A 22767-nucleotide genomic window follows, 5' to 3' on the forward strand; every position below is an offset into this window, starting at 1 on the left:
GGGAAGGAAGGAGGAGGGAGGGAGGGAAGGGAGGATGGAAAAGGAAGAGAAGAAAGGAAGGAAGGAAATAAAGGGAAGAAAGGGAAGGAAGGGGAAGGAAGGAGAGGGAGGGAATGAAGGAAGGAAAGGAAGGAAGGAAATAAAGGGAAGGAAGGAAAGAAGGAAAGAAAAGGAAGAAAGGGAAGGAAGGAAAGAAAGGAAAGAGGAAAGGAAGAGAAGGGAGAAAGGAAGGAAGGAAATAAAGGGAAGGAAGGAAAGAAGGAAAGAAAAGGAAGAAAGGGAAGGAAGGAAAGAAAGAGAAGGAAGAAAGGAAGGAAGGAAAGAAAGAGGAGGATGAAAGGGAAGGAAGGAAGGAAGGGAAGGAAGGGAAGGAGGATGGAAGGAAGGGAAGAAAGGAAGGGGAGGAAGGAAAGAAGGTCAGAAGAGGAAGGGAGGGAAGGAGGGAAGGAAGGAAAGGGAGGGAAGGAGAGGAACGAAAGAAGCGGGAAGGCTAAAAGATGACAAAAACAACGCTCTGCTCCTTGAGTTGCGCTTTTATTGCCCGGGGTTGATCCCACAGGAGTAGCTACTCTCCCCCCGCACCAATACTCCCTCTTTCCAACCCTGCACCTGGTTTTCCCAGGCAGCTCCCCCCCATAATCCCCTAGCTCGAGAGGCAGCTGAATCCGGTGTGCGTGCGTGCAAGTGTGTGTGTGAGTTAGTGGTTAGTCGAAGAATCTTTTGCACGAGAGAAGAAGTGTTATGCGCCAGTCGCTTTCTAATCCGCTATATGGAGACACCCCCGCCCCCGCCAGCCAGGGCTGCGGAGTCAGGGGGCGGCGCGGAGCTTTAATCCTGATTTCAACATGGGTAGGAGAATCGGGGGTACAAAGGGGTCCCCCCACTTCCAGCGGAAAGAGGCGGAACGACTTCCGAGGAACCCCGGACGGGCTGGCTCACTCGCTCGCTCGCTCTGGACCGCTTCCCGTCAAGGCCTCTCGACAGGGTTTCTTCCAACTATCTTGGAACCCTCACACAAACCAGGATGCGCGAGCCGGACAGGATTCGAAACATCCCCCCTACAGAAATGAGCCCCGTCGAAGCTTCGAGCTGCCAGCGTCTCGCGCGCACGACGTTCCCGATCCACGCGGCTCGCAAACGACGCCGAGTGAGCTTCTTTGGGGGTCCGACGCACCGCAAAACCCCGGGGATTCCCGCCGACGTGGTCGCGACGACGGAAGGGAGTTTGTCATCCCAACCCCACAGGGAGGAGGAGGAGGAGGCCGGCAAGTCTCGGGTCAAGCCAGCGTAGACAACCCGGAGTTGAGGAGGCGTCGCGTGGAACGTCCGACGAGGCCGAGGTTGTTTTCTTTCGGCGCCCGCTTTGTCCTCCTCCCTTGCACAAGGGCTGCGGCGGGCGTAAATGGCTGAGGTCTCGGAGAGACGAAGGCCCTGCGTGGGATACGGGGCTGGGACCATCCGGGAGTGGAGTGCGGCCGTCGGAGCTTGGGGAGGCCGGCAGCAGTGAGGAAGAGCGTCCCGAGGAGCCCGTGTCCAGTAGGCCTGCTCAAAGGAAAGACCGCTGCAGCAGCCACGGGCGACTCGCAAGGTCGTGGCTGCTCCCTGAGGAGATAAAAGCCAGCCTGAGAAACCGGAGTTCTTTGCAGGAAGCAAAGACGTTTTGAAACTCAGCCTCGTGGACATTCTAGTATAAAAAGGGATAAAAGCCAGCCTGAGAGACCGGAGTTCTTTGCAGGAAGCAAAGAAGTTCTATGCCCTTCAAGCCTTGCGGAAGACTCGGGAGTTTGATCCCCGTAAGGGATAAAAAGCCAGCGGAGAAACTGCAGCTCTTGGCAGGAAGCAAAGAAGTTCTCTGCCCGCTTCAAGCCTTGTGGAAGTTCGGAGTATCGGAGTTGGTGTTTGGAAACTCTTGGTGTTTGTATTATTTCTTGGCAACTTTAACTAGCCTTCTTGGCAGCCTTGCACCACCTTGGCAAAGCTCCTTCTTATCCGGGACAACGAGTTTGAAACAGCCTTTGAACCGGGAAGGAACGGGAATCGTCAAGAATCCTTCAAAGATGTCAGTGTTCGCTCGGATTGGGGTTTGCTTCCTTGGAACCAGGTTTGGATCAGAACAACGAGGAAATGGATGAGGGAAGCACGTCCGACTCTGAAAATCCGGTGGCGGGAGGTTGGAGAGCTCCGAAGAATCCTTCACGCCTCCGGGGGTACGAGGAGATCTCTTGGCCGAGGGTCCCGTTAAAGACAATGCGGAGAATATCGTCCGCCAATTAGCGGAAGACGTTTGTGCCGCTAAGACGATGTGAAGAAAATCGTCCGCCAATTAGCGGAAAACGGTGCCGTGAAGACAATGCAAGGTTTGGATCAGAACAACGAGGAAATGGATGAGGGAAGCACGTCCGACTCTGAAAATCCGGTGGCGGGAGGTTGGAGAGTTCCGAAGAATCCTTCACGCCTCCGGGGGTACGAGAAGATCTCTTGGCCAAGGGTCCCGTTAAAGACGATGCGGAGAATATCGTCCGCCAATTAGCGGAAGACGTTGGTGCCGTGAAGACGATGCAAAGAAAATCGCCCGCCGATTATTGCGGAAGACGATTGTGTCCCGCGGAACACAGTCCTCAATCTTCCTCTCCTACTTCGGCAACCCACCTCAAAGGTCTCGCCAACGTCGTCAGGCCCGGCTTCTTCGTTTATTCTCCCCCCCACCCCGCCTCAAAAGGCACATTTCGTTCATCGTCGGTGACAAGCGAGGGCCGTCGCTGGGCCACGAACCCGCGGACGGGCCCGCTTACAGCTCGGTGCAGGTGACGGGGGTCAGGCCGTGGATCAGGAGGGTGGGCCCCAAGCCGGCGGTGAGGATCTCCAGCTGCTCCAGGTAGCGCTCGTACTGCGAGGTGTCGGCGGGGGGGCGCGGCAGGTAGAGGAAACGCACGGCCGTCTGCCCGCCTTGCTTCCGGAGCAGCTCGTTGACCGACCTCAAGTACTCGTCCGTCACGCGGAAGGTGGCCGCGTTGAGGAAGGTTCCCCCCCCGCGCGTCTCTCCGGACGGAGGGCTCTCCGGGACCTCCCCGCCGCCCGTGACCTCAGGGACGGTGGCCACCTGGTCCCAGGCGACGATCTTGATGGTGGCTTTGATCCTCAACTTGGTCAGGAGCTCCCGCAGTTTCTCCTCCTTGTTCCCCCAGCCGCCGTCCCCGGATTCCACGCAGATGAAGAGCCGCAACCGGGCCCTTCCAGGAGTTGACCATGGTGAGGATGCAGGCCATCTGGAGGAGGAAGAGGCTGCAGATGTCTACATAGGTTGGCGTGTCGGGGCGCAGGAGGTTGAGGGGCCAGACGTCGATGTAGCGGCCTTCCAGCCGCTTCTTGGACGCCGAGGAGGAGAGCAGGTCCCTGTCGAGGAGGTGAAAGTAGCGGGCCAGGCAGACGTTCTTGTGCATCTTCACCGCGTCCGAGACGATGGCCACATACTCGGAGGGCCTCAGCGCCCGCTGGTTAGCCGTCACCCGGACGGGAGGGAAGTGGGCTTGCAAGGCCGCCAAATCCACCCCAAATTCGTCGTTCTCCCGCGCTTGGCTGAAGGCCGGGTCCTGCAGGAAGTAATCCTCGGGGACCGAGTCATCGTAGAAACCCAGGACCAAGGTGTTCGGTTTCATCCCGCCTGCGGACGAAAAGAAAGTGGACAAACCACGTCAAGGGAGCCCCCATGCGGGTCCCGAAAGGGCTCCCCTCCCCCAGAGTAGATGAAGACACAGCGTGCGGACCGGGATGGATAACCCCACCAATATTTTGGTCGGTGGAATGAGGACAACGTGGTTTATTGTGGCAATGAGTTGGAGACCAGGAGATTGGGAGTTCTAGTCCAGCATTAGGCCCCAAAGCTGGCTGGCTAACTTTGGCCCAATCGCTAGGAGACTGGGAGCTCTAGTCCAGCGTTAGGCCCCAAAGCTGGCTGGCTAACTTTGGACCAATCACTAGGAGACTGGGAGCTCTAGTCCCGCATTAGGCCCAAAAGCTGGCTGGCTAACTTCGGCCCAATCACTAGGAGACTGGGAGCTCTAGTTCAGCATTAGGCCCAAAAGCTGGCTGGCTAACTTTGGCCCAATCACTAGGAGACTGGGAGCTCTAGTCCAGCATTAGGCCCAAAAGCTGGCTGGCTAACTTAGGCCCAATCACCAGGAGACTGGGAGCTCTAGTCCAGCATTAGGCCCCAAAGCTGGCTGGCTAACTTTGGCCCAATCACTAGGAGACTGGGAGCTCTAATCCAGCATTAGGCCCCAAAGCTGGCTGGCTAACTTTGGCCCAATCACCAGGAGACTGGGAGCTCTAGTCCAGCATTAGGCCCAAAAGCTGGCTGGCTAACTTTGGCCCAATCACTAGGAGACTGGGAGCTCTAGTCCAGCATTAGGCCCAAAAGCTGGCTGCCTAACTTTGGCCCAATAACCAGGAGACTGGGAGCTCTAGTCCAGCATTAGGCCCAAAAGCTGGCTGGCTAACTGCCCAATCGCTAGGAGACTGGGAGCTCTAGTCCAGCATTAGGCCCCAAAGCTGGCTGCCTAACTTTGGCCCAATCACCAGGAGACTGGGAGCTCTAGTCCAGCATTAGGCCCAAAAGCTGGCTGGCTAACTTTGGCCCAATCACCAGGAGACTGGGAGCTCTAGTTCAGCATTAGGCCCAAAAGCTGGCTGGATAACTTAGGCCCAATCACCAGGAGACTGGGAGCTCTAGTCCAGCATTAGGCCCAAAAACTGGCTGGCTAACTTTTGACCTGGCTGGTTTGTGTCGCTGGTTTTTCCCGCCGTTTCTTCTTGTAACTTTTTGTGAGGAGAATTTTTTGTCCTCCCTCAACGATATTCGGAGCTCGGAAGCAAAGCGAAGGAATTAAAAGGGGCTTCACCGGTTCACGTTTCTCCCTTCTCCTCTTCCTCCATCTCTGCCCCTTTAGGGTTAATTTCTCAACCTCCAATCAAAGGAGTTACTTACTTCCCCAACTCTCCTCGTGGAGACTTACTCTGAGGGAAGAGCGGGAGGAGGAGGAGCGGAAGGTTGCGGAGGAGGCTGAGGAGGGACACCAGCCGCCGGCTGGGCAAGTCCGAAGAACCGGGCCCATCCTCCTCTCCATCCTCACGGAGGAGAAGATGAGGGGGAAAAAACGTGAACGGCATGGCCTACGAGGGAGGAAACGGCCCTGATCTCCTCCCTGGGCTGCAGCTGTGAGAACGGAAGAAGAGAACGGACAGCGCTGGAAACCAAGCATGGAAATAGCTCTCTAGTTTTATCGTTCCTCTCTTTTGAGTTCGGCGTCCATCCCGGGGTGTGTTTGTGGACATTCTCCGTCGTGGTTTGTGTAGCTACTCCTTCTCGTAACCGTTTGTGGGGGATTTTTTTCTAACCTTCCCTCAAGAGCTCGGAAAGCAAAGCGGAGGAATTGAAAAGGGCCTTCGGCGGTTTTCTGGGACCGTCTTTGTTTCGTATCCCACGCGGGGTCGAATGCTGACCCAGGTGCCTCGCTCACCTGGCGAATTCTCCCCTCCCCAACCCCACCTCCAGCGGGGGTTTACTCACCGAGTCCCGTGATGCGGAGCAGGTGCTGCGTCCCTGCCGGACGGAAGGCGACAAAGTGAGGTCGACGAAGGCTGTGATGCTCAGCTTATCCACCAGGCTGAGCCAGAAGTTGTAGTGCGCCTGGATGGGGTCCGAGGGCATCGTGTCTGCGGGAGAGGCGACAAAAGTGGCGCCGCCAAAAAAGAGACACGCCTCCCTCCCTCCGCCCGCCCGCCCGGCCCTCGCTGGCGGGGCGGGGTGGTGGGTACAGGCCAAGGCGGTAAAAGATGCGCCAACTTCCCTCTCAGGGTTCGGGATTCAATCATTTTTACTAGCGGTTCCGTAGGCGTGGCTAGGAGGGCGTGGCTAGGAGGGCGTGGCTAGGAGGGCGTGGCTAGGAGGGCGTGGGTAGGTGGCGTGGCTTTAATTTTTTTGCAGCAAACACCCCTCCCCCACCCGGGGTTTGGGCCTTCTGGGCCGAGGCGTTGCCTCCTGGGCAAAGCCGGAAGTCTGCAGTAAGTGAGGGAGGGGAATCCCGGCCCAGTTGATCGTCCTCCTCTCCTTCCTTCCTTCCATCTCTCTTCTCCTTCCTTCCTTCCTTCCTTCCTTCTGGGTGAAGCAGTAAGACAGTGAGGGGAATACCAGCATAACTGATCCTCGGAACAGCTGATCATCCACTCCTTCCTTCCTTCCTCCTCTCCTCCCTTCTCTTCTTCCTTCCTTCTCTTCCTCCCTCCCTTCCTTCCTTCTCTCTTTCCTTCCTTCCTGCCTTCCTTCATCCTCCTTCCTTCCTTCCTTCCTTCCTCCTGGGTGAAGCAGTAAGACAGCGAGGGGAATCCTGGCACAGCTGATCGTCAGAAACAGCTGATCATCCACTCCTTCCTTCCTCCTCTCCTTCCTTCCTTCCTACCTCTTCCTTCCTTCCTTCCCTCTTTCCTTCCTTCCTTCCTGCCTTCCTTCATCCTCCTCTCCTTCTTTCATTCCTTCCTCCTGGAAGCAGTAAGACAGCGAGGGAATCCGGCACAGCTGATCATCAGAACAGCTGATCCTCCACTCCTTCCTTCCTTCCTTCCTACCTTCCTTCCTTCTCTCTTCCTCCCTTCCTCCCTTCCTTCTCTCTTTCCTTCCTTCCTGCCTTCCTTCATCCTCCTCTCCTTCTTTCATTCCTTCCTCCTGGGGGAAGCAGTAAGACAGCGAGGGGAATCCCGGCACAGCTGATCGTCAGAAACAGCTGATCATCCACTCCCTTCCTTCCCTCTCTCCTTCCTTCCTTCCTTCCTCTTCCTTCCTTCCTTCCCCTCTTTCCTTCCTTCCTTCCTGCCTTCCTTCATCCTCCTCTCCTTCTTTCATCCCTTCCTCTTGGAGGAAGCAGTAAAACAGCGAGGAATCCCAGCACAGCGATCATCGGAACAGCTGATCATCCACTCCTTCCTTCCTTCCTTCCTTTCCTTCTCTCTCCCTTCCTCCTCTTCCTTCCTTCCTCCTCCTCTCTTTCCTTCCTTCCTTCCTTCCTTCCTTCTCTCTCTCCTTCTTTCCTTCCTTCCTTTCTTCCTTTCCTTCTCTCTCCCTTCCTCCTCTTCCTTCCTTCCTTCCTTCCTTCCTTCCTTCCTTTCCTTCCTTCCTTCCTTCCTTCCTTCCTTCCTTCTCCTCTCTTTCCTTCCTTCCTTCCTTCCTCCTCTTCCTTCCTTCCTTCCTTCATCCTCCTCTCCTTCTTTCATTCCTTCCTCCTGGGGGAAGCAGGAAGACAGCGAGGGGAATCCCGGCACAGCTGATCGTCGGAAACAGCCGATCGTCGGGAGGGGAGCGGGAAAATACCTTAAGAAGTGACCGGGTGGGGCGAGTGTCAGGCGGGTGAGGACAAGCGAGCGACCGGCAACCGGGTTTGGCGGGGGCGGCGGCGTGGCCAGCCAGAAGTTACTCCCGGGTTCGGCGATCCATGCCAAATCCTTGCTGACCGCTATTTCCGAATCGGTGCGGACCGGCTGAATACGTCCACCGTCCCCGCGACTTCCCACATGCTTCTGGGGTTTGGTCTTTCTGATCCCTGCCTCCAACCGCCCGCCGCCACGATCCGTGGCATCCCACGGAAGGGGAGGGCCCCCCCCCAGGCCTCGATCCGTGGCCCCTACCGAGGTCCCCGATCTCCACGTGGCCCAAGACGAAGAGGCCACCTTTCTTCAGGTGGTTGATGAATTTCATCAGCTGGGCTCCTCCGCGCGGGTTGGCCACCATCAGCAAGATCTGCGGCCGCCAGAACTTGACGTGGTCCTTCCGGATGTCGAGGAGCAACAGGTACTTCCGGACCTTTCCGGAGGTTGGGTAGGGGAAGGGAAGGGAAGGAAGAAGGGGAGAGACACCCCCCGTTAGCCCCACCAGAGACATTCCCCCTCCCCGTCTACGTTAGCGCCTTCTTCTCCGCTGGCGGTCCTTGACTTACAGCCCCGACGGAGGCCGTTTTTCGCTTTCCCCAGAATCCGGAGGATAGAGATCATCACTAAGGGAGTTTCGTCCCGTTTAGCAACGGCACATCGTCTTATATCCACGATGGCGAAGCTATGGCGCCCGTACCACAGGTGGCAAGGAGAGTGCGCCTCCCGGCTGATTATTGGCCCGTTAGAGACCATTTTTGCCGTCCCAGAAGCCCGAGGGAAGCCTCTGCAGCCTCGGGAGGCCGAAAAACAGACCTTCTGGAAATACCAAAAGTGCCGAAACAGGCCCGTTTTTCGGCCTCCTGAGGCTACAGAAACTTCCCTCAGGCCTCTGAGAGGGCGAAAATGGCCTTCCCCAGGCTCTGAAGGCCGAAAACCAGCCTTCTGGAAATACCAAAAGTGCTGAAATGGGCCCGTTTTTCGGACTCCCAAAGCTGCAGAAACTTCCCTCAGGCCTCAGAGAGGGCGAAAACGGCCTCCCTCAGGCTCCGGAGGCTGAAAAACAGCCCTTCTGGAAATACCAAAAGTGCCGAAATGGGCCCGTTTTTGGGCGTCCCAAGGCTGCAGAAACTTCCCTCAGGCCTCCGAGAGGGTGAAACGGCCTCCCAGGCTCCGGAGGCTGAAAAACGGACCTTCTGGAAATACCAAAAAGTGCTGAAATGGGCCCTTTTTCAGCCTCCCGAGGCTTCAGAAACTTCCCTCAGGCCTCCAAGATGGCGGAAAACGGCCTCCCAGGCTCCGGAGGCCGAAAAACAGGCCTTCCAGGAATACCAAAAGTGCCGAAATGGGCCCTTTTTCAGCCTCCCGAGGCTTCAGAAACTTCCCTCAGGCCTCCAAGATCGCAAAACGGCCTCCCAGGCTCCGGAGGCCGAAAAACAGGCCTTCCAGGAATACCAAAAGTGCCGAAATGGGCCCTTTTTCAGCCTCCCGAGGCTTCAGAAACTTCCCTCAGGCCTCCGAAAGAGCGAAAACGGCCTCCCTCAGGCTCCGGAGGCTGAAAACCAGCCTTCTGGAAATACCAAAAGTGCCGAAATGGGCCGTTTTGGGCGTCCCAAGGCTGCAGAAACTTCCCTCAGGCCTCCGAGAGGGTGAAAATGGCCTCCCCAGGCTCCGGAGGCTGAAAAACGGACCTTCTGGAAATACCCAAAGTGGCAAAACGGGCCCGTTTTTCAGCCTCCCAAGGCTGGAGAGGCTTCCCTTAGGCCTTCAAGAGGGCGAAAACGGCCTCCCCCAGGCTCTGGAGGCCGAAAAACAGGCCTTCCAGGAATACCAAAAGTGCCGAAATGGGCCCGTTTTTCAGCCTCCCGAGGCTGAAGAGGCTTCCCTCAGGCCTCCGAGAGGGCGAAAAACGGGCCTTCCAGGAATACCAAAAGTGCCAAAATGGGCCAATTTTTCGGCCTCCCGAGGCTGCGGAGGCTTCCCCCAGGCTCCGGAGGCCAAAAAACGGGCCTTCTGGAAATACCCAAAGTGCCGAAACGGGCCCGTTTTTCGGCCTCCCGATGTGACCGGGCAAGGAAGAACCCAGTCGGCCATGTCGGGCCTGCGCAATAAGGACCGACCGGGCAGGGAGGGGAAGGAAGTGGAGGTCGGAGCGGGAGGTACGATTTTTGCCGCTTTCTCCGAACCGCACGGAATCGCGACCACCGTTTCTACCGAACCGGTCTGAAACCGGTCGAATTCCAGCCCCTCTTCCTCCAGATTTCAGCCCCGAAAGGATGAGATAGATGGATTCCCCCGCCCGACGACCACCCAGTTTTCCCGCGTCCTGTTTCCCCGGCACCTGGTGGAAGATGAGCGCCTGGCTGATGTAGCCCCAGGAGGAGGCCGCGGAGCGCAGGTGGATGAAGCCCAACAGGAGAAGCATGAGGCCCAGGCTGCCTGAGGCTCCCGCCGGGCTGATGAGGAACATCATCACCAGGCAGGAGATGATGCCAAGGAGGCAGGTGTGCCAGGAGAAGAGCTGGAAGGTCGGCCTACGGAGGTGGAAGAGAAAGAACGGGTTAAAGGAGAAAAGAAAAAGGGAGGAAAGGAAAGGAAAGGAGGGAGGGAGGAAGGAAGAGGAAGGAAGGAAAAGGAAGGAAAGGAAAGGAGGGAGGAAGGAAGGAAGAAGGAAGGAAAGGAAAGGAGGGAGGGAGGAAGGAAGAGGAAGGAAGGAAAAGGAAGGAAGGAAGGGGGAAAGAAAAAGGAAGGAAAGGAAAGGAAGGGAGGGAGGAAGGAAGGAAAGAAAGAAGGAGAAGGAAAAGGAAGGAAGGAAGGGGGAAAGAAAGCAATTAAAGGAAAAAGAAGAAGGGAGGAAAGGAAAGGAGGGAGGAGGAAGGAAGAGGAAGGAAGGAAAAAGGAAGGAAGGAAGGGGGAAAGAAAAAGGAGGAAAGGAAGGAGGAAGGAAGGAAGGAAGAGGAAGGAAGGAAGGGAAAGAAAAAGGAAGGAAAGGAAGGAGGAAGGAAAGAAAAGAAAAAGGAAGGAAGGAAGGGAGAAAGAGAAAGAATTAAAGAAAAAAAGAAAAAGGGAGGAAAGGAAAGGAGGGAGGGAGGAAGGAAGAGGAAGGAAGGAAAGGAAGGAAGGAAGGGGGGAAAGAAAACAATTAAAGGAAAAAGAAAAGGAAGGAAAGGAAGGAGGAAGGAAGGAAGGGAGAAAGAGAAAGAATTGAAGGAAAAAGAAAAAGGAAGGAAAGGAAAGGAGGGAGGGAGGGAGGAAGAGGAAGGAAGGAAAGGAAGGAAGGAAGGGGAAAGAAAAAGAATTAAAGGAAAATAGAAAAAGGAAGGAAAAGAAAAAAAAGAAAAAGAAGGGAAAGAAAAAAGAAAGAAAAGAGAAGAGAAGAAAGAAAAGAGGGATGGAGGGAAGAAAGAAAGAAAAGAAGGAAGTATGGAAGGGAAAAGAAAGGAAGGAAGGGAAGGAAGAAAGGGGGAAAGAAAAAGAATTAAAGGAAAAAGAAGGAAAAAAGGAAGGAAAAGAAAGAAGGAAAAGAAAAAAATAAAAAGAAGGGAAAGAAAAAGAAAGAAAAGAAAAAGAAAAAGAGGAAAGGAGGGAAGAAAGAAAGAAAAGAAGGAAGTATGGAAGGGAAAAGAAAGGAAGGAGGAAAGAAAAGAGTGAAAAAAAGAAAGAAGAACAAAAAGGAAGGGAAAAAGAAAGAAACAGGAAAAGAACAAGAAAGAAGGGAAAGAAAAGAAAAAAGAAAGAAAGAAAGAAAAAGAAAGAGGGGGAGGGAAGAAAGAAAGGACGGACAGAAGGAGGAAAAGAAAGGAAAGAAAAAGAAGAAAGGAAGGGAAGAGCAAAAAGGAGAGAAAGAAAGAAAAAGAAAGAGAGAGAAGGAGGAAGAGAGAGAGAGAGAGAGAGGGAGGGAGGAAGAGAGAGGAGGTAGCTGGCAAGGTCCCTTCCTTCCTCATCCCTTCTGGGACTCGAGGACCCATCTGAACCCCTAGATCTCCCCCCCCTCCCCGGTTGTGTGCCCCTCCCCCTCCTCCCTCCTGGGAAGCCACACCCACCGGAAGTTGGGGGCGGAGGCCCACTCCAGCGCCAGGCAGGCCAGGTCCACCGCGGCGTAAGCGACCAGGTAGAAGACGGTGACGATGCCGGCGATGGTGTTGAGTTTCCCCACCAGTAGCACCAACTGGGGAAGGCAGAGCTCATTCAAAGGGTGGGGAGGGGAGGAGAACCGGGAAAACCCACCCCGGCCCCTCCCGGGTGGGCGCCCCCTCCCACCGGGACAGCCCCGACCCCCGGCTCACAGGTACACCATCACCTGTGTAGGGCCAGTAGGTTGGGCCAAGCCACTGGAGCCGAGGACGCGACAAGGGATCGGGCGCATAAGGAGGACTCCCCCGCCACCCGGAGTCCCCCGTCAGCCCGCGAAGGGTCTCAGTTGGAGGATCTGATTTATGACGCGCTCCCGGCGGGAGGAAACCAGGTCACACTGTGAATGACGTAGGCTTCATCGAAGGCCGTGCCGGTGTATCGCCTCGAAGAAATCCTCGATTTTTTTTTTTTGAAGTTTGGCTCGAGGATCACACTATAAATTCACGAGGGCGATCGCTGGAATCCTGACACTGAGGGGAAGAGCTTACCTGCGCGAGGCCCCAGGTGTAGAGGACGGCTACCCAGGGGTTGCCTCCTCGGGAGACAATCTTGGCCGGAGCCAGGACAAGCCCTGCGACGGAGAGAAAGCGGCGTTCACTGGACCTCCCGGAAGAGGGAGGGGTGCCGAGAGGCTTGGCGGGAGCACGGGGAGGCGGCCATTTTGCTCTACCGAACAGGTCGTCTTTGGCCAAGGCGTGAAGGATGCGGGAAGCGCCGATCAGGTTGCTCATGGAAGCCGAAAGCGAGGCGGAGTAGATGCCCATCAGCACGAAGGGCGGCCAGACGTTGATGGACCGGAAGAAGCCGTGAGTCACCTTTCAGGAGGGCCCTGGTGGGTGGGGGGGAACCAATGTGGAGGGGGGGAGTCTCAGGCTGAGGCGGGATTCAGCCGGTTCGGGCTGTTCCGGCAAACCGGAAGTTAAATTGACACCTGGTTCGCTGAAACGGTAGTTGAACCGACCGGTTGGCGCTGCCAGCCCTTCTCCTCCTAGGAGTCTCCGCGAGGCCCATTTTGGATGCGGGGATGTGCAGGGGAGGCTCTGGGAGGGTGAGAAATGCCCCTCCCGGAAGTTCCGGAAGTCCAGAAATGGGCCTGTCCCTTCCGGAGGCCTGAGGGAAGCCTCCGGACTCTGGGGAGGACGCAAAACCAGCCCTCCCAGAAGTCCCGGAAGTCTAAAAATGGGCCTGTCTGGCTTCCGGGAGAGCCTTCCCAGAGGCCTGAGGAAGCCTCCGGATTCTGGGAAAGGTGAACAACAGCCTTCCGGGAAGTTCTGGAAGTCTAAAAATGGGCGTGTCCGGCTTCCGGAGGGCCTTCCCAGAGGCCTGAGGGAAGCCTCCGGATTCTGGGGAAGTCAAAAAACAGGCCTCCCAGAAGTTCTGGAAGTCAGGAAATGGGCCTGTCCTAAGCTTCCGGAGGGCCTTCTCAGAGGCCCGAGGGAAGCCTCCGGACTCTGGGAAGGTAAAACCAGCCCTCCCAGAAGTTCTGGAAGTCTGGAAACGGGCCTGTCTGGCTTCCGGAGGGCCTTCCCAGAGGCCTGAGGAAGCCTCCGGACTCTGGGGAGGACGAAAACCAGCCCTCTCAGAAGTCCCGGAAGTCTAAAAATAGGCCTGTCTGGCTTCCGGAGAGCCTTCCCAGAGGCCTGAGGGAAGCCTCCGGATTCTGGGAAAGGTGAACAACAGCCTTCCGGGAAGTTCTGGAAGTCTAAAAATGGGCCTGTCTGGCTTCGGAGGGCCTTCCCAGAGGCCTGAGGAAGCCTCCAGACTCTGGGGAAGGCAAAAATCGCCCCGGTAGTCCGGAACGGGCCTGTTTCTGGCTTCCGGAGACCCTCCGGAGCCCGGAGTTGGCCCTTCTCCCCTCCTCAAGGCCTGAGGAAGCCTCCGGACTCCGGGAAAGCGAAAAATGGCCTTCCTGGAAGTTCCAGTTGGCCATGCCCACCAGAGGGCCAAGGGAAGCCTCCGGACTCTGGGAAAGGTGAAAAACGGCCCTCTGGTAGTCTGGAAACGGGCCTGTTTCTGGCTTCTGGAGGCCCTCCAGAGCCCGGGGTTGGCCCTTTACCCCCCCAGAGGCCTGAGGGAAGCCTCCGGACTATGGGGAAGGTGTAAAACAGCCCTCCTGGAAGGGCCGAGAACCGGTTGCTGGGATTTTTGAATCCCACCCCTGGTCAGCCTCTCCTCTGCCAGCTTGTCCACCTGACAAGCCCCACCTGGAGACATGGCTCCCCCAATTCTTCATGCGACTAAGTCTTCCTCCCCCCGCGCCCCCCGCGAGCCTTGAGTGTCCAGCTGAGAGCGAGGACAGAAGCTTACAACCTGCTCTGTGTGCATGTGCGTGTGTGTGTCACCTTCTGGGTCACCTGTAGCCACTCACCTCTCACAGGTGAAGCTGGACATGAAGAAAAGGAAGAAGTAGATGACGAAGGTGTACAGGACCGCCACAATCGTCCCCTTGGGAATGGAGGCGCTGGCGTTCCTCAGCTCCCCTGCGAGAATCGACGGAGTTACCTTCCCGTCTCCCCGACGGAAGCTCTCCTAGGACCACCCGCCCCTCCTCCGAGCCCCTCCCCGGGGGCCCTTCCAGGCCTCCTCACCTGACATGTTGGAGCCGGCCATGATGCCGGTGCAGCCGTTGAACATGACGGCAAAGACGGTGGCGAAAGACATCATGTTGTTGGTTGTGTAGTCCTGCGAGTACATGGCTACGCGGGCGGGGGAAGAGTCAGGCTGTCACCCGATGGCCCGGCTACCTCCAACCCACAGCCAACCCACAACCCTCTTGTCCCTTCTCTGGGCAACTGAATGGAGCAAGCAGGATGTTTTCATGGCCGGGCGCCTTTCCCCGTTGCCGATGAGGAGTTCTGTTCGGCAGATTATATTCCCCAGTGAGAGAAATATCCGCTTCTAACCTAGGATCACAGTCACAGCCTCCCCATTCAAGAGCTCCAACTTCTAGCCCACCGCCCCACGCCCGTCCCCTGGCCTCTTGGCGTCGTCCTCCTCGCCCGCCTGGTTGGAAGACACCCCTCCCCGCCGCCGCCTACCGTACAGGTTGTCCCTGAGGGTGGAGATGTTGAAGCCCGTGAAGGAGGCGTTGAAGGTCTCGTTGCCGCCGTGAGAGACGGCGATCTCCCGAGGGGAGACAGTGAAGAAGCTGACGAAGATGGTGACCAGGACCAGGTTGACCAGGAGGAAGATGAAGAAGGCCGCCTGGGTGTAAATCTGGGCGCCCACTAGGCACACCAGCAGGCAGAGTAGGAGCACCAGCGAGCTGTAGAGGAAGCTGTACAGGTAGCCCTGAGGGAGAGTCTTGAGGCCTGGCGGCTCCGAGCCATCTGGGCCCGGAGGAGGAAGAGGAGAGAAAGAGAGAGAGAGAGAAAGAAGGGGGAGGGGACTTCAGGAGGAGAGCCACACCTTTGTCCGGAGCAGAACGGGACGGACAACCAACCGCCACCCTCCTCCGCGCTCTCCGCCCCAGACCTGGCGGCCTGAGGCCGGAGGCTCACCTGCTCCGAAGACATCCAAGATGGCTTCCACCAGCCCGAGAACGTAAACCCCGCAGGCACAGACGTTAGCCAGGTAGAACATGAGGCCGATGCTTCCCCCGAACTCGGGGCCCAGAGTCCGGCTGATCATGACTGGGGACGGCGGGGGAAGGCGGGAGTTAAGGAAAAGCGAAAAGAATACACAAACACACACACACACACACAGACACTCTTGGCCCTACCGAGGCAGAGATGGAAACTCCGGATCTGAGGGTATCTTTTCAAAGCTTGAACCGACCAGTGGAATTAGTTGCTTCCTGCAAAAGCTCCCGTCCCGTTCGCTTCCTCTTTTAGGTCCTACGGGACGGGCCAATCACCTCTGAAACGTGGGCCTTACTCCGGATCAACCCGGCTTTCTCAATCGTCCTTGTCTTCTGGTAGTTGTTCTGACCCGAGACTGTAATTACACCCACGCTTCTTTTCACGAAACAAGCCTGGTTTTTATTGCCCTTGGTGGGAATTATTTTTGTTGAGCTATCAACCAGCCCCAAGGGCTGTGAATCTCCCTAAAGATTAAATAATAATAATAATAATAATAATAATAATAATAATAATAATAATTAGGACTCAAGCTGTTGAACTATCAACCAGCCCCAAAGGCTATGAATCTTACTAAAGATTATCAATAATAATAATAATCGAACTTGCGTTGTTGAACTATCAACCAGCCCCAAAAGGCTATGAATCTCCCTAAAGATTAAATAATAATAATAATAATAATAATAATAATAATCGAACTTGCGTTGTTGAACTATCAACCAGCCCCAAAGACTGTGAATCTTGCTAAAGATTAAATAATAATCATAATAATCATAATAATAGTTAAGAACTTGGAGTTGTTGAACTATCAACTTAGCCCCAAAGGCTAGAATCACACTAAGATTTAATAATAATAATAATAATAATAATAATAATAATAATAATAATGATAATATAAAAGGCCTAAGGAAAAAAAAGATAAAAAGGCTTAACAATGGAGCATGTCCAAAGGATAAAAGCAAAGCGGCACCTACAGGGAGATATCTTTCATTTTGATCACAGCTGAACAGAACTGGAAGGAACCCTGCAGGTCATCTAGTCCAACCCCCAACCCTCACCCCCACCCTATCTTATATATATATATATATATATATACACCATTTTATTATGGAATTCCTCTATTTCTTCCACAAGCCGGGCCGCGCCCACCTGGCTGGTCCTCGGGATGTGAGAGACCCTGGGCAAGGCCCAGAAAGGACGCCCTCCCGCCCCGCCCGAGGGTCTCTTTCAGGTCCTCCCCGCCTCCCCTCCGCGTAATCTCCGCCCCTCCGCCCCAAAAAGGATACAGTAAGCCCACGCCCGGCCTGGACGGCTCCGTTGGTGGAGATGGCGCAGACGGAGAGGACCGTCAGGGAGATGATGGACGTGGCGACCGCCAGCATCAGGACGGACTGGAGGAACCCGGCGTGGCCCACCACGAACCCTGGGAATTGGCCGGAAAGAGAGGGGGCGAGGGGGGGTGAGAGGGGTGAGGAGGTGAGCTCTGGGCTCCTCCCCCTGCCCCACCCTCCCTTCTCCCCCTCAGGAGGCTGGGAGTCCGATCAGTGGTAGGGAGTGGGTGAGGCTGCCCATTATATGGACTCTCCTGCTGGAGCAGGGGGAATTGCTTATGGAGTTATTGGATTCCTTTGACTCCTCTCAACCGCTTACCAGAGACTAGGGGTAAGGATAAGCAGGAATAAGAATACAGGAAGGAGGTAGGAATCGTGGGGACCGTAGGACAGGTAGGAACGATGGTGTACTTATGCACGCCCCTTACACACCTCTTAGGAAAGGGTATTCCCTCCCTTTCCTTCCTCCCTTCCTTTCTTCCTTCCTTTCTTCCTCCTGCTTCCTCCTCCCTTTCTCTCCTCCCTCCATTCTTTTCTCTCCTTCCTCCCTCTCCCTCCTGCTCCTTCCCTTCTTTCTCTCTCCTTCCTTCCTTCCCTTCCCTGTTCTTCCTTCCCCCTTCCTTCCTTCTTTCCTTCCTTCTTTCCTTCCTTCTTTCCTTCCTTCCTCCCACTCCCTCCCTTCTTTCTCTCCTTCCTCCCTTCTTTACTCTCCTTCCTTCCTTCCTTCTTTCCTTCCTTCCTCCCTTCCTCCTGCTTCCTCCCTTCCTTTCTCTCCTCCCTCCATTCTTTTCTCTCCTTCCTTCCTTCCTTCCTTCGTCCCTCCCTTCCTTTCTCTCCTCCCTCCATTCTCGCTCCTTCCTTCCTCCCTCCAGCTCCTTCCCTTCTTTTCTCTCCTTCCTTCCCCTTCCCTGTTCTCCTTCCTTCCTTCCTTCCCCTTCCTTTTTCCTTCCTTCCTTCCTTCCTTCTTTCCTTCCTTCCCCTTCCTTTTTCCTTCCTTCTTTCCTCCCTCTCCCTCTCTTCTTTACTCTCCTTCCTTCCTTCCTTCCTTCCTTCCTTCCTTCCTTCTTTACTCTTGTTCGTCCTTCCTTCCTTCCTTCCTTCCTCCTGCTCCCTCCCTTCTTTTCTCTCCTCCCTCCCTTCTTTAATCTCCTTCCTTCTTTCCTTCCTTCCTCTCCTTCATCCCTCCCTCCCTCCCTTCCTTCCTTCCTTCCTTCCTTCCTTCCTTCCTTCCTTCTTTTCTCTCCTCCCTCCCTTCTTTAATCTCTCCTTCCTTCTTTCCTTCCTTCCTCTCTTCATCCCTCCCTCCCTCCCTTCCTTCCTTCCTTCCTTCCTTCCTTCCTTCCTTCTTTACTCTCCTTCGTCCCTTCCCTTCCTTCCTTCCCTTCCTTCCTTCCTTCCCTCCTGCTCCCTCCTTCTTTTCTCTCCTCCCTCCCTTCTTTAATCTCCTTCCTTCCTTCCTTCCTTCCTTCTTTCCTTCCTTCCTCTCCTTCATCCCTCCCTTCCTTCCTTCCTTCCTTCCTTCCTTCCTTCCTCCTGCCTCCTTTTTCTCCTCCTCCCTCCTTTACTCTCCTTCCTTCCTTCCTTCCTCTCCTTCATCCCTTCCTTCCTTCCTTCCTTCCTTCCTTCCTTCCTTCCTTCCTCCTGCTCCCTCCCTTCCTTTCTCTCCTCCCTCCCTTCTTTAATCTCCTTCCTTCCTTCTTTCCTTCCTTCCTCTCCTTCATCCCTTCCTTCCTTCCTTCCTTCCTTCCTTCCTTCCTTCCTCTCCTTCATCCCTCCCTTCCTTCCTTCCTTCCTTCCTTCCTTCCTTCCTTCCTCCTGCTGCCTCCTTTTTCTCCTCTCCTCCCTCCTTTACTCTCCTTCCTTCCTTCCTTCCTCTCCTTCATCCCTTCCTTCCTTCCTTCCTTCCTTCCTTCCTCCTGCCCCCTCCCTTTTTTTCTCCTCCCTCCCTCCCTCCTTTACTCTCCTTCCTTCCTTCCTTCCTCTCCTTCATCCCTTCCTTCCTTCCTTCCTTCCTTCCTTCTCTCCTGCCCCCTCCTTTTTTCTCCTCCTCCCTCCCTCCTTTACTCTCCTTATGCACTGGCCCCTTCCAGACAGAATTGACGGGTTGGACTACAGGACCTCCACGGTGTCCCTTCCGACTAGGCGGAGTTTGCCAGGAGGGAAGAGCCCGGGTGCAACGGGGGTGGTGTCTCCGGGGTGGGGGGGGAGGGAGAGAGAAGGGGAGGGGGGTCTCCTCTCCGCCGAGGGGGAGGGAGAGACAAGGGGGAGGGGGATCTCCTCTCCGCGGGGGGGGAGGGAGAGTCAGAGGAGGGGTCTCTCCTCTTCCGCCCGGGGGAGGGAGAGACGAGGGGAGGGGCCCTTCCGCCGGGGGAGGGAGAGACGAGGGGAGGGGATCTCCTCTCCGCCAGGGGAGGGAGAGACAAGGGAGGGGGATCTCTCTCCGCCAGGGGGAGGGAGAGACAGGGGAGGGGTCTCTCCTCTCGCCCCGGGGGAGGGAGACGAGGGGAGGGGCCCTTCGCCCGGGGGAGAGGGAGGGAGACGAAGGGGAGGGGATCTCCCCTCCGCCAGGGGGAGGGAGAGACGAGGGAGGGGTCTCTTCGCCCGGGGGAGGGGAGAGACGGGGGAGGGGGATCTCCTCTCCGCCGAGGGGGAGGGAGAGACAAGGAGGGGGATCTCTCTCCGCGGGGGAGGGAGAGTCGTGGGGAGGGGTCTCTCCTCTCGCGCCCGGGGGGAGGAGAGACGAGGGGAGGGGCCCTCTCGCCCGGGGGAGGGAGAGACGAGGGAGGGGGATCTCCTCTCCGCCAGGGGGAGGGAGAGACAAGGGGAGGGGGATCTCCTCTCCGCCAGGAGGGAGAGACGAGGGGAGGGGTCTCCTCTCCGCCCGGGGGAGGGAGAGACGAGGGGGAGGGTCTCTCTCGCCCGGGGGAGTGGGAGAGACGAGGGAGGGGGATCTCCTCTCCGCCAGGGGGAGGGAGAGACAGGGAGGGGTCTCCTCCTCCGCCCGGGGGAGGGAGAGACGAGGGGAGGGGTCTCTCGCCCGGGGGAGGGAGAGACGAGGGGAGGGGGATCTCCTCTCCGCCAGGGGGAGGGAGAGACGAGGGGAGGGGGTCCCTTCGCCCGGGGGAGGGAGAGACGAGGGAGGGGTCTCTCCTCTCCCGCCCGGGGGAGGGAGAGACGAGGGGAGGGGCCCTCTCTCGCCCGGGGGAGGGAGGACGAGGGAGGAGGGGATCTCCTCTCCGCCAGGGGGAGGGAGAGACGAGGGAGGGGCCCTTCGCCCGGGGGAGGGAGAGACGAGGGGAGGGGGACTCTCCTCTCCGCCGAGGGGGGAGGAGAGACAAGGGGAGGGGATCTCCTCTCCGCCGCCGGGGGAGGGAGAGTCGAGGGGAGGGGTCTGTCCCTCTCGCCCGGGGGGAGGGAGAGACGAGGGAGGGGCCCTTCCGCCCGGGGAGGGAGAGACGAGGAGGGGATCTCCTCTCCGCCAGGGGAGGAGAGACAAGGGGAGGGGGATCTCCTCTCCGCCAGGGGAGGGAGAGACGAGGGGGAGGGGTCTCTCCTCTCTCGCCCGGGGGAGGGAGAGACGAGGGGAGGGGTCCCTTCCGCCCGGGGGAGGGAGAGACGAGGGGAGGGGGATCTCCTCTCCGCCAGGGGAGGGAGAGACGAGGGAGAGGGTCTCTCTCGCCCGGGGGAGGGAGACGAGGGGAGGGGGATCTCCCTCTCCGCCGAGGGGGAGGGAGAGACAAGGGGAGGGGGATCTCCTCTCCGCTTGGGGGGAGGAGAGACGAGGGAGGGGTCTCTCCTCTCTCGCCCGGGGGAGGGGAGACGAGGGGAGGGGTCTCTCCGCCCCGGGAGGGAGACGACGAGGGAGGGGCCGCCCTAACCTACCACGCGCATGAAGACCACGATGCTGAACATGGAGAGGACGGTCGGCACGATCACCCCGAAGAAAGTAGAGAGTTGGCGAGTGGCCGGGGTTGCCGCTGCCCCCACCGGCCCGGAGCCCGAGCCCACCACCAGGGGCGCTCTTCCTGGGCGAGCCCGCCATCTCCGCGTCGCCCCCGAGACCCGAAAGAGACGGTAGCTGAGCAGGGGGAGCTCTCGGTGTGACATGGCCCGGGGAGGGACGGCGTTCGGGGGCGGGGTCGCTTACCTAGGAGGAAGAGGAAGAGGAAGAGGAAGAGGAAGAGGAGGAAGGAAGACCCCTCCCCGGCCTGCCTTCCCCATCCTGCCCTCCCCACCCGGGAGGGAAGGGACAGACTTCCGGGGTGTGTAGGGGGAGGGGAATCTCTGAGCGCCTCCAATATGATCCCTGTGGGGGGGGGGAATCTCCGGGCGCCCCTATGATCACTGTGGGGGAGGAATCTCTCGGCGCCCCCATGATCCCTGTGGGGAGGGGAATCTCGGGCACCCCCTCATGATCCCTGTGGGGGAGGGGAATCTCTCGGGCACCTCCCCTAGGATCCCTGTGGGGAGGGGAATCTCCGGGCGCCCCACAGACCCCTGTGGGGGGGAGGGGAATCTCCTGGCGCCCATGACCCTGTGGGGAGGGGAATCTCCGGCGCCCCCATATGACCCCTGTGGGGGGAGGGGAATCTCCTGGCGCTCCATATGATCCCTGTGGGGGAGGGGACCCTCCGGGCGCCCCCTGCCCATGACTGCTGTGGGGGGAGGGGAATCTCCTGGCGCTCCATATGATCCCTGTGGGGAGGGGAATCTCTGGGCACCCCATATGACCCCTGTGGGGGAGGGGAAATCCCGGGCGCCCCCCCATGATCCCTGTGTGGGGGAGGAACCTCCCTGGCGCTCCATATGATCCCTGTGGGGGAGGGGAATTCTGGCGCTCCATATGATCCCTGTGGGGAGGGGAATCTCCGGGCGCCCCATATGACCCCCTGTGGGGAGGGGAATCTCCTGGCGCTCCATATGATCCCCCTGTGGGGAGGGGAATCTCCGGGCGCCCCCATATGACCCCTGTGGGGAGGGGAATCCCCGGGCGCCTCCCTATGATCCCTGTGGGGGAGGGGAATCCCGGGCGCTCCCCATGATCCCTGTGGGGGAGGGAATCTCGGCGCCCCCATGATCCCTGTGGGGAGGGGAATCTTCCTGGCGCCCCCCATGTTCCCTGTGGGGGAGGGGAATCCCCGGCGCTCCCCTATGATCCCTGTGGGGAGGGAATCTCCGGGCGCCTCCATATGATCCCTGTGGGGGAGGGGAATCCCCGGCGCCCCCATATGATCCCTGTGGGGGAGGGGAATCTCCGGGCGCCCTAGGATCCCTGTGGGGGGAGGGGAATCTCGGGCGCCCATATGATCCCTGTGGGGAGAGGAATCTCCGGGCGCCCCATGATCCCTGTGGGGAGGGACTCGGCGCCCCCCATGATCCCTGTGGGGGAGGGGAATCCCGGGCGCTCCCTATGATCCCCTGTGGGGAGGGGAATCTCCGGGCGCTCCCTATGATCCCTGTGGGGGGAGGGGAATCTCCGGGCGCTCCATATGATCCCTGTGGGGGGAGGGGAATCCTCCGGGCGCCCTCCATGATCCCTGTGGGGGAGGGGAATCTCCTGGCGCCTCCATATGACCCCCCTGTGGGGAGTGGGAATCTCCTGGCGCCCCCATATGACCCCTGTGGGGAGGGGAATCTCCTGGCGCTCCATATGACCCCTGTGGGGGAGGGGAATCCCGGGCGCCTCCCTTTCATCCCTGTGGGGGAGGGAATCTCCGGGCCTCCCTATGATCCCTGTGGGGGAGGGGAATCTCCGGCGCTCCATATGATCCCTGTGGGGAGGGGAATCTCCGGGCGCTCCATATGATCCCTGTGGGGAGGGGAATCTCCTGGCGCTCCATATGACCCCTGTGGGGGAGGGGAATCTCCTGGCGCCCCATATGACCCCTGTGGGGGAGGGGAATCTCTGGCGCCATCCGCCCATGATCGGCGCCCCTGTGGGGGAGGGGAATCTCCTGGCTCCATATGATCCCTGTGGGGGGAGGGGAAAATCTCCGGGCGCCTCCATATGATCCCTGTGGGGAGGGGAATCTCCGGGCGCCCATACCCAATGACCCCTGTGGGGAGGGGGAATCTCCTGGCGCCCATATGATCCCCCTGTGGGGGAGGGGAATCTCCTGGCGCTCTATATGATCCCTGTGGGGGAGGGGAATCTCCTGGCGCCCCATATGACCCCTGTGGGGGAGGGGAATCTCCTGGCGCCTCCATATGATCCCTGTGGGGGGAGGGGAATCTCCGGGCGCCCATATGACCCTGCTGGGGAGGGGGAATCTCCTGGCGCCTCCATATGATCCCCTGTGGGGAGGGGAATT

The 22767-nt window shown here is 57.9% G+C and overlaps 1 protein-coding gene across 1 annotated transcript; it reads right to left on the reverse strand.

Annotated features, from left to right (window-relative positions):
- Positions 1-522: 522 nt before the first annotated feature.
- Positions 523-20416, reverse strand: SLC12A9 (solute carrier family 12 member 9). The gene is given in 13 exon segments (XM_087919062.1): positions 523-3233; positions 3235-3661; positions 5567-5596; positions 5599-5712; positions 7675-7849; positions 9755-9947; positions 11457-11581; positions 12036-12118; positions 12218-12362; positions 13912-14027; positions 14136-14243; positions 14586-14876; positions 20335-20416. Coding segments are annotated over 13 exon segments (2286 nt in total). The 5' UTR covers positions 20369-20416; the 3' UTR covers positions 523-2788.
- Between the last annotated feature and the right edge of the window lie 2351 nt (positions 20417-22767).

The sequence above is a fragment of the Pseudonaja textilis genome, unplaced genomic scaffold (assembly GCF_049901715.1).
Source record: "Pseudonaja textilis isolate UNSWEBS1 unplaced genomic scaffold, rPseTex1.2 PTEXSCF23, whole genome shotgun sequence".
NCBI classification, from domain to species: Eukaryota; Metazoa; Chordata; class Lepidosauria; order Squamata; family Elapidae; genus Pseudonaja; species Pseudonaja textilis.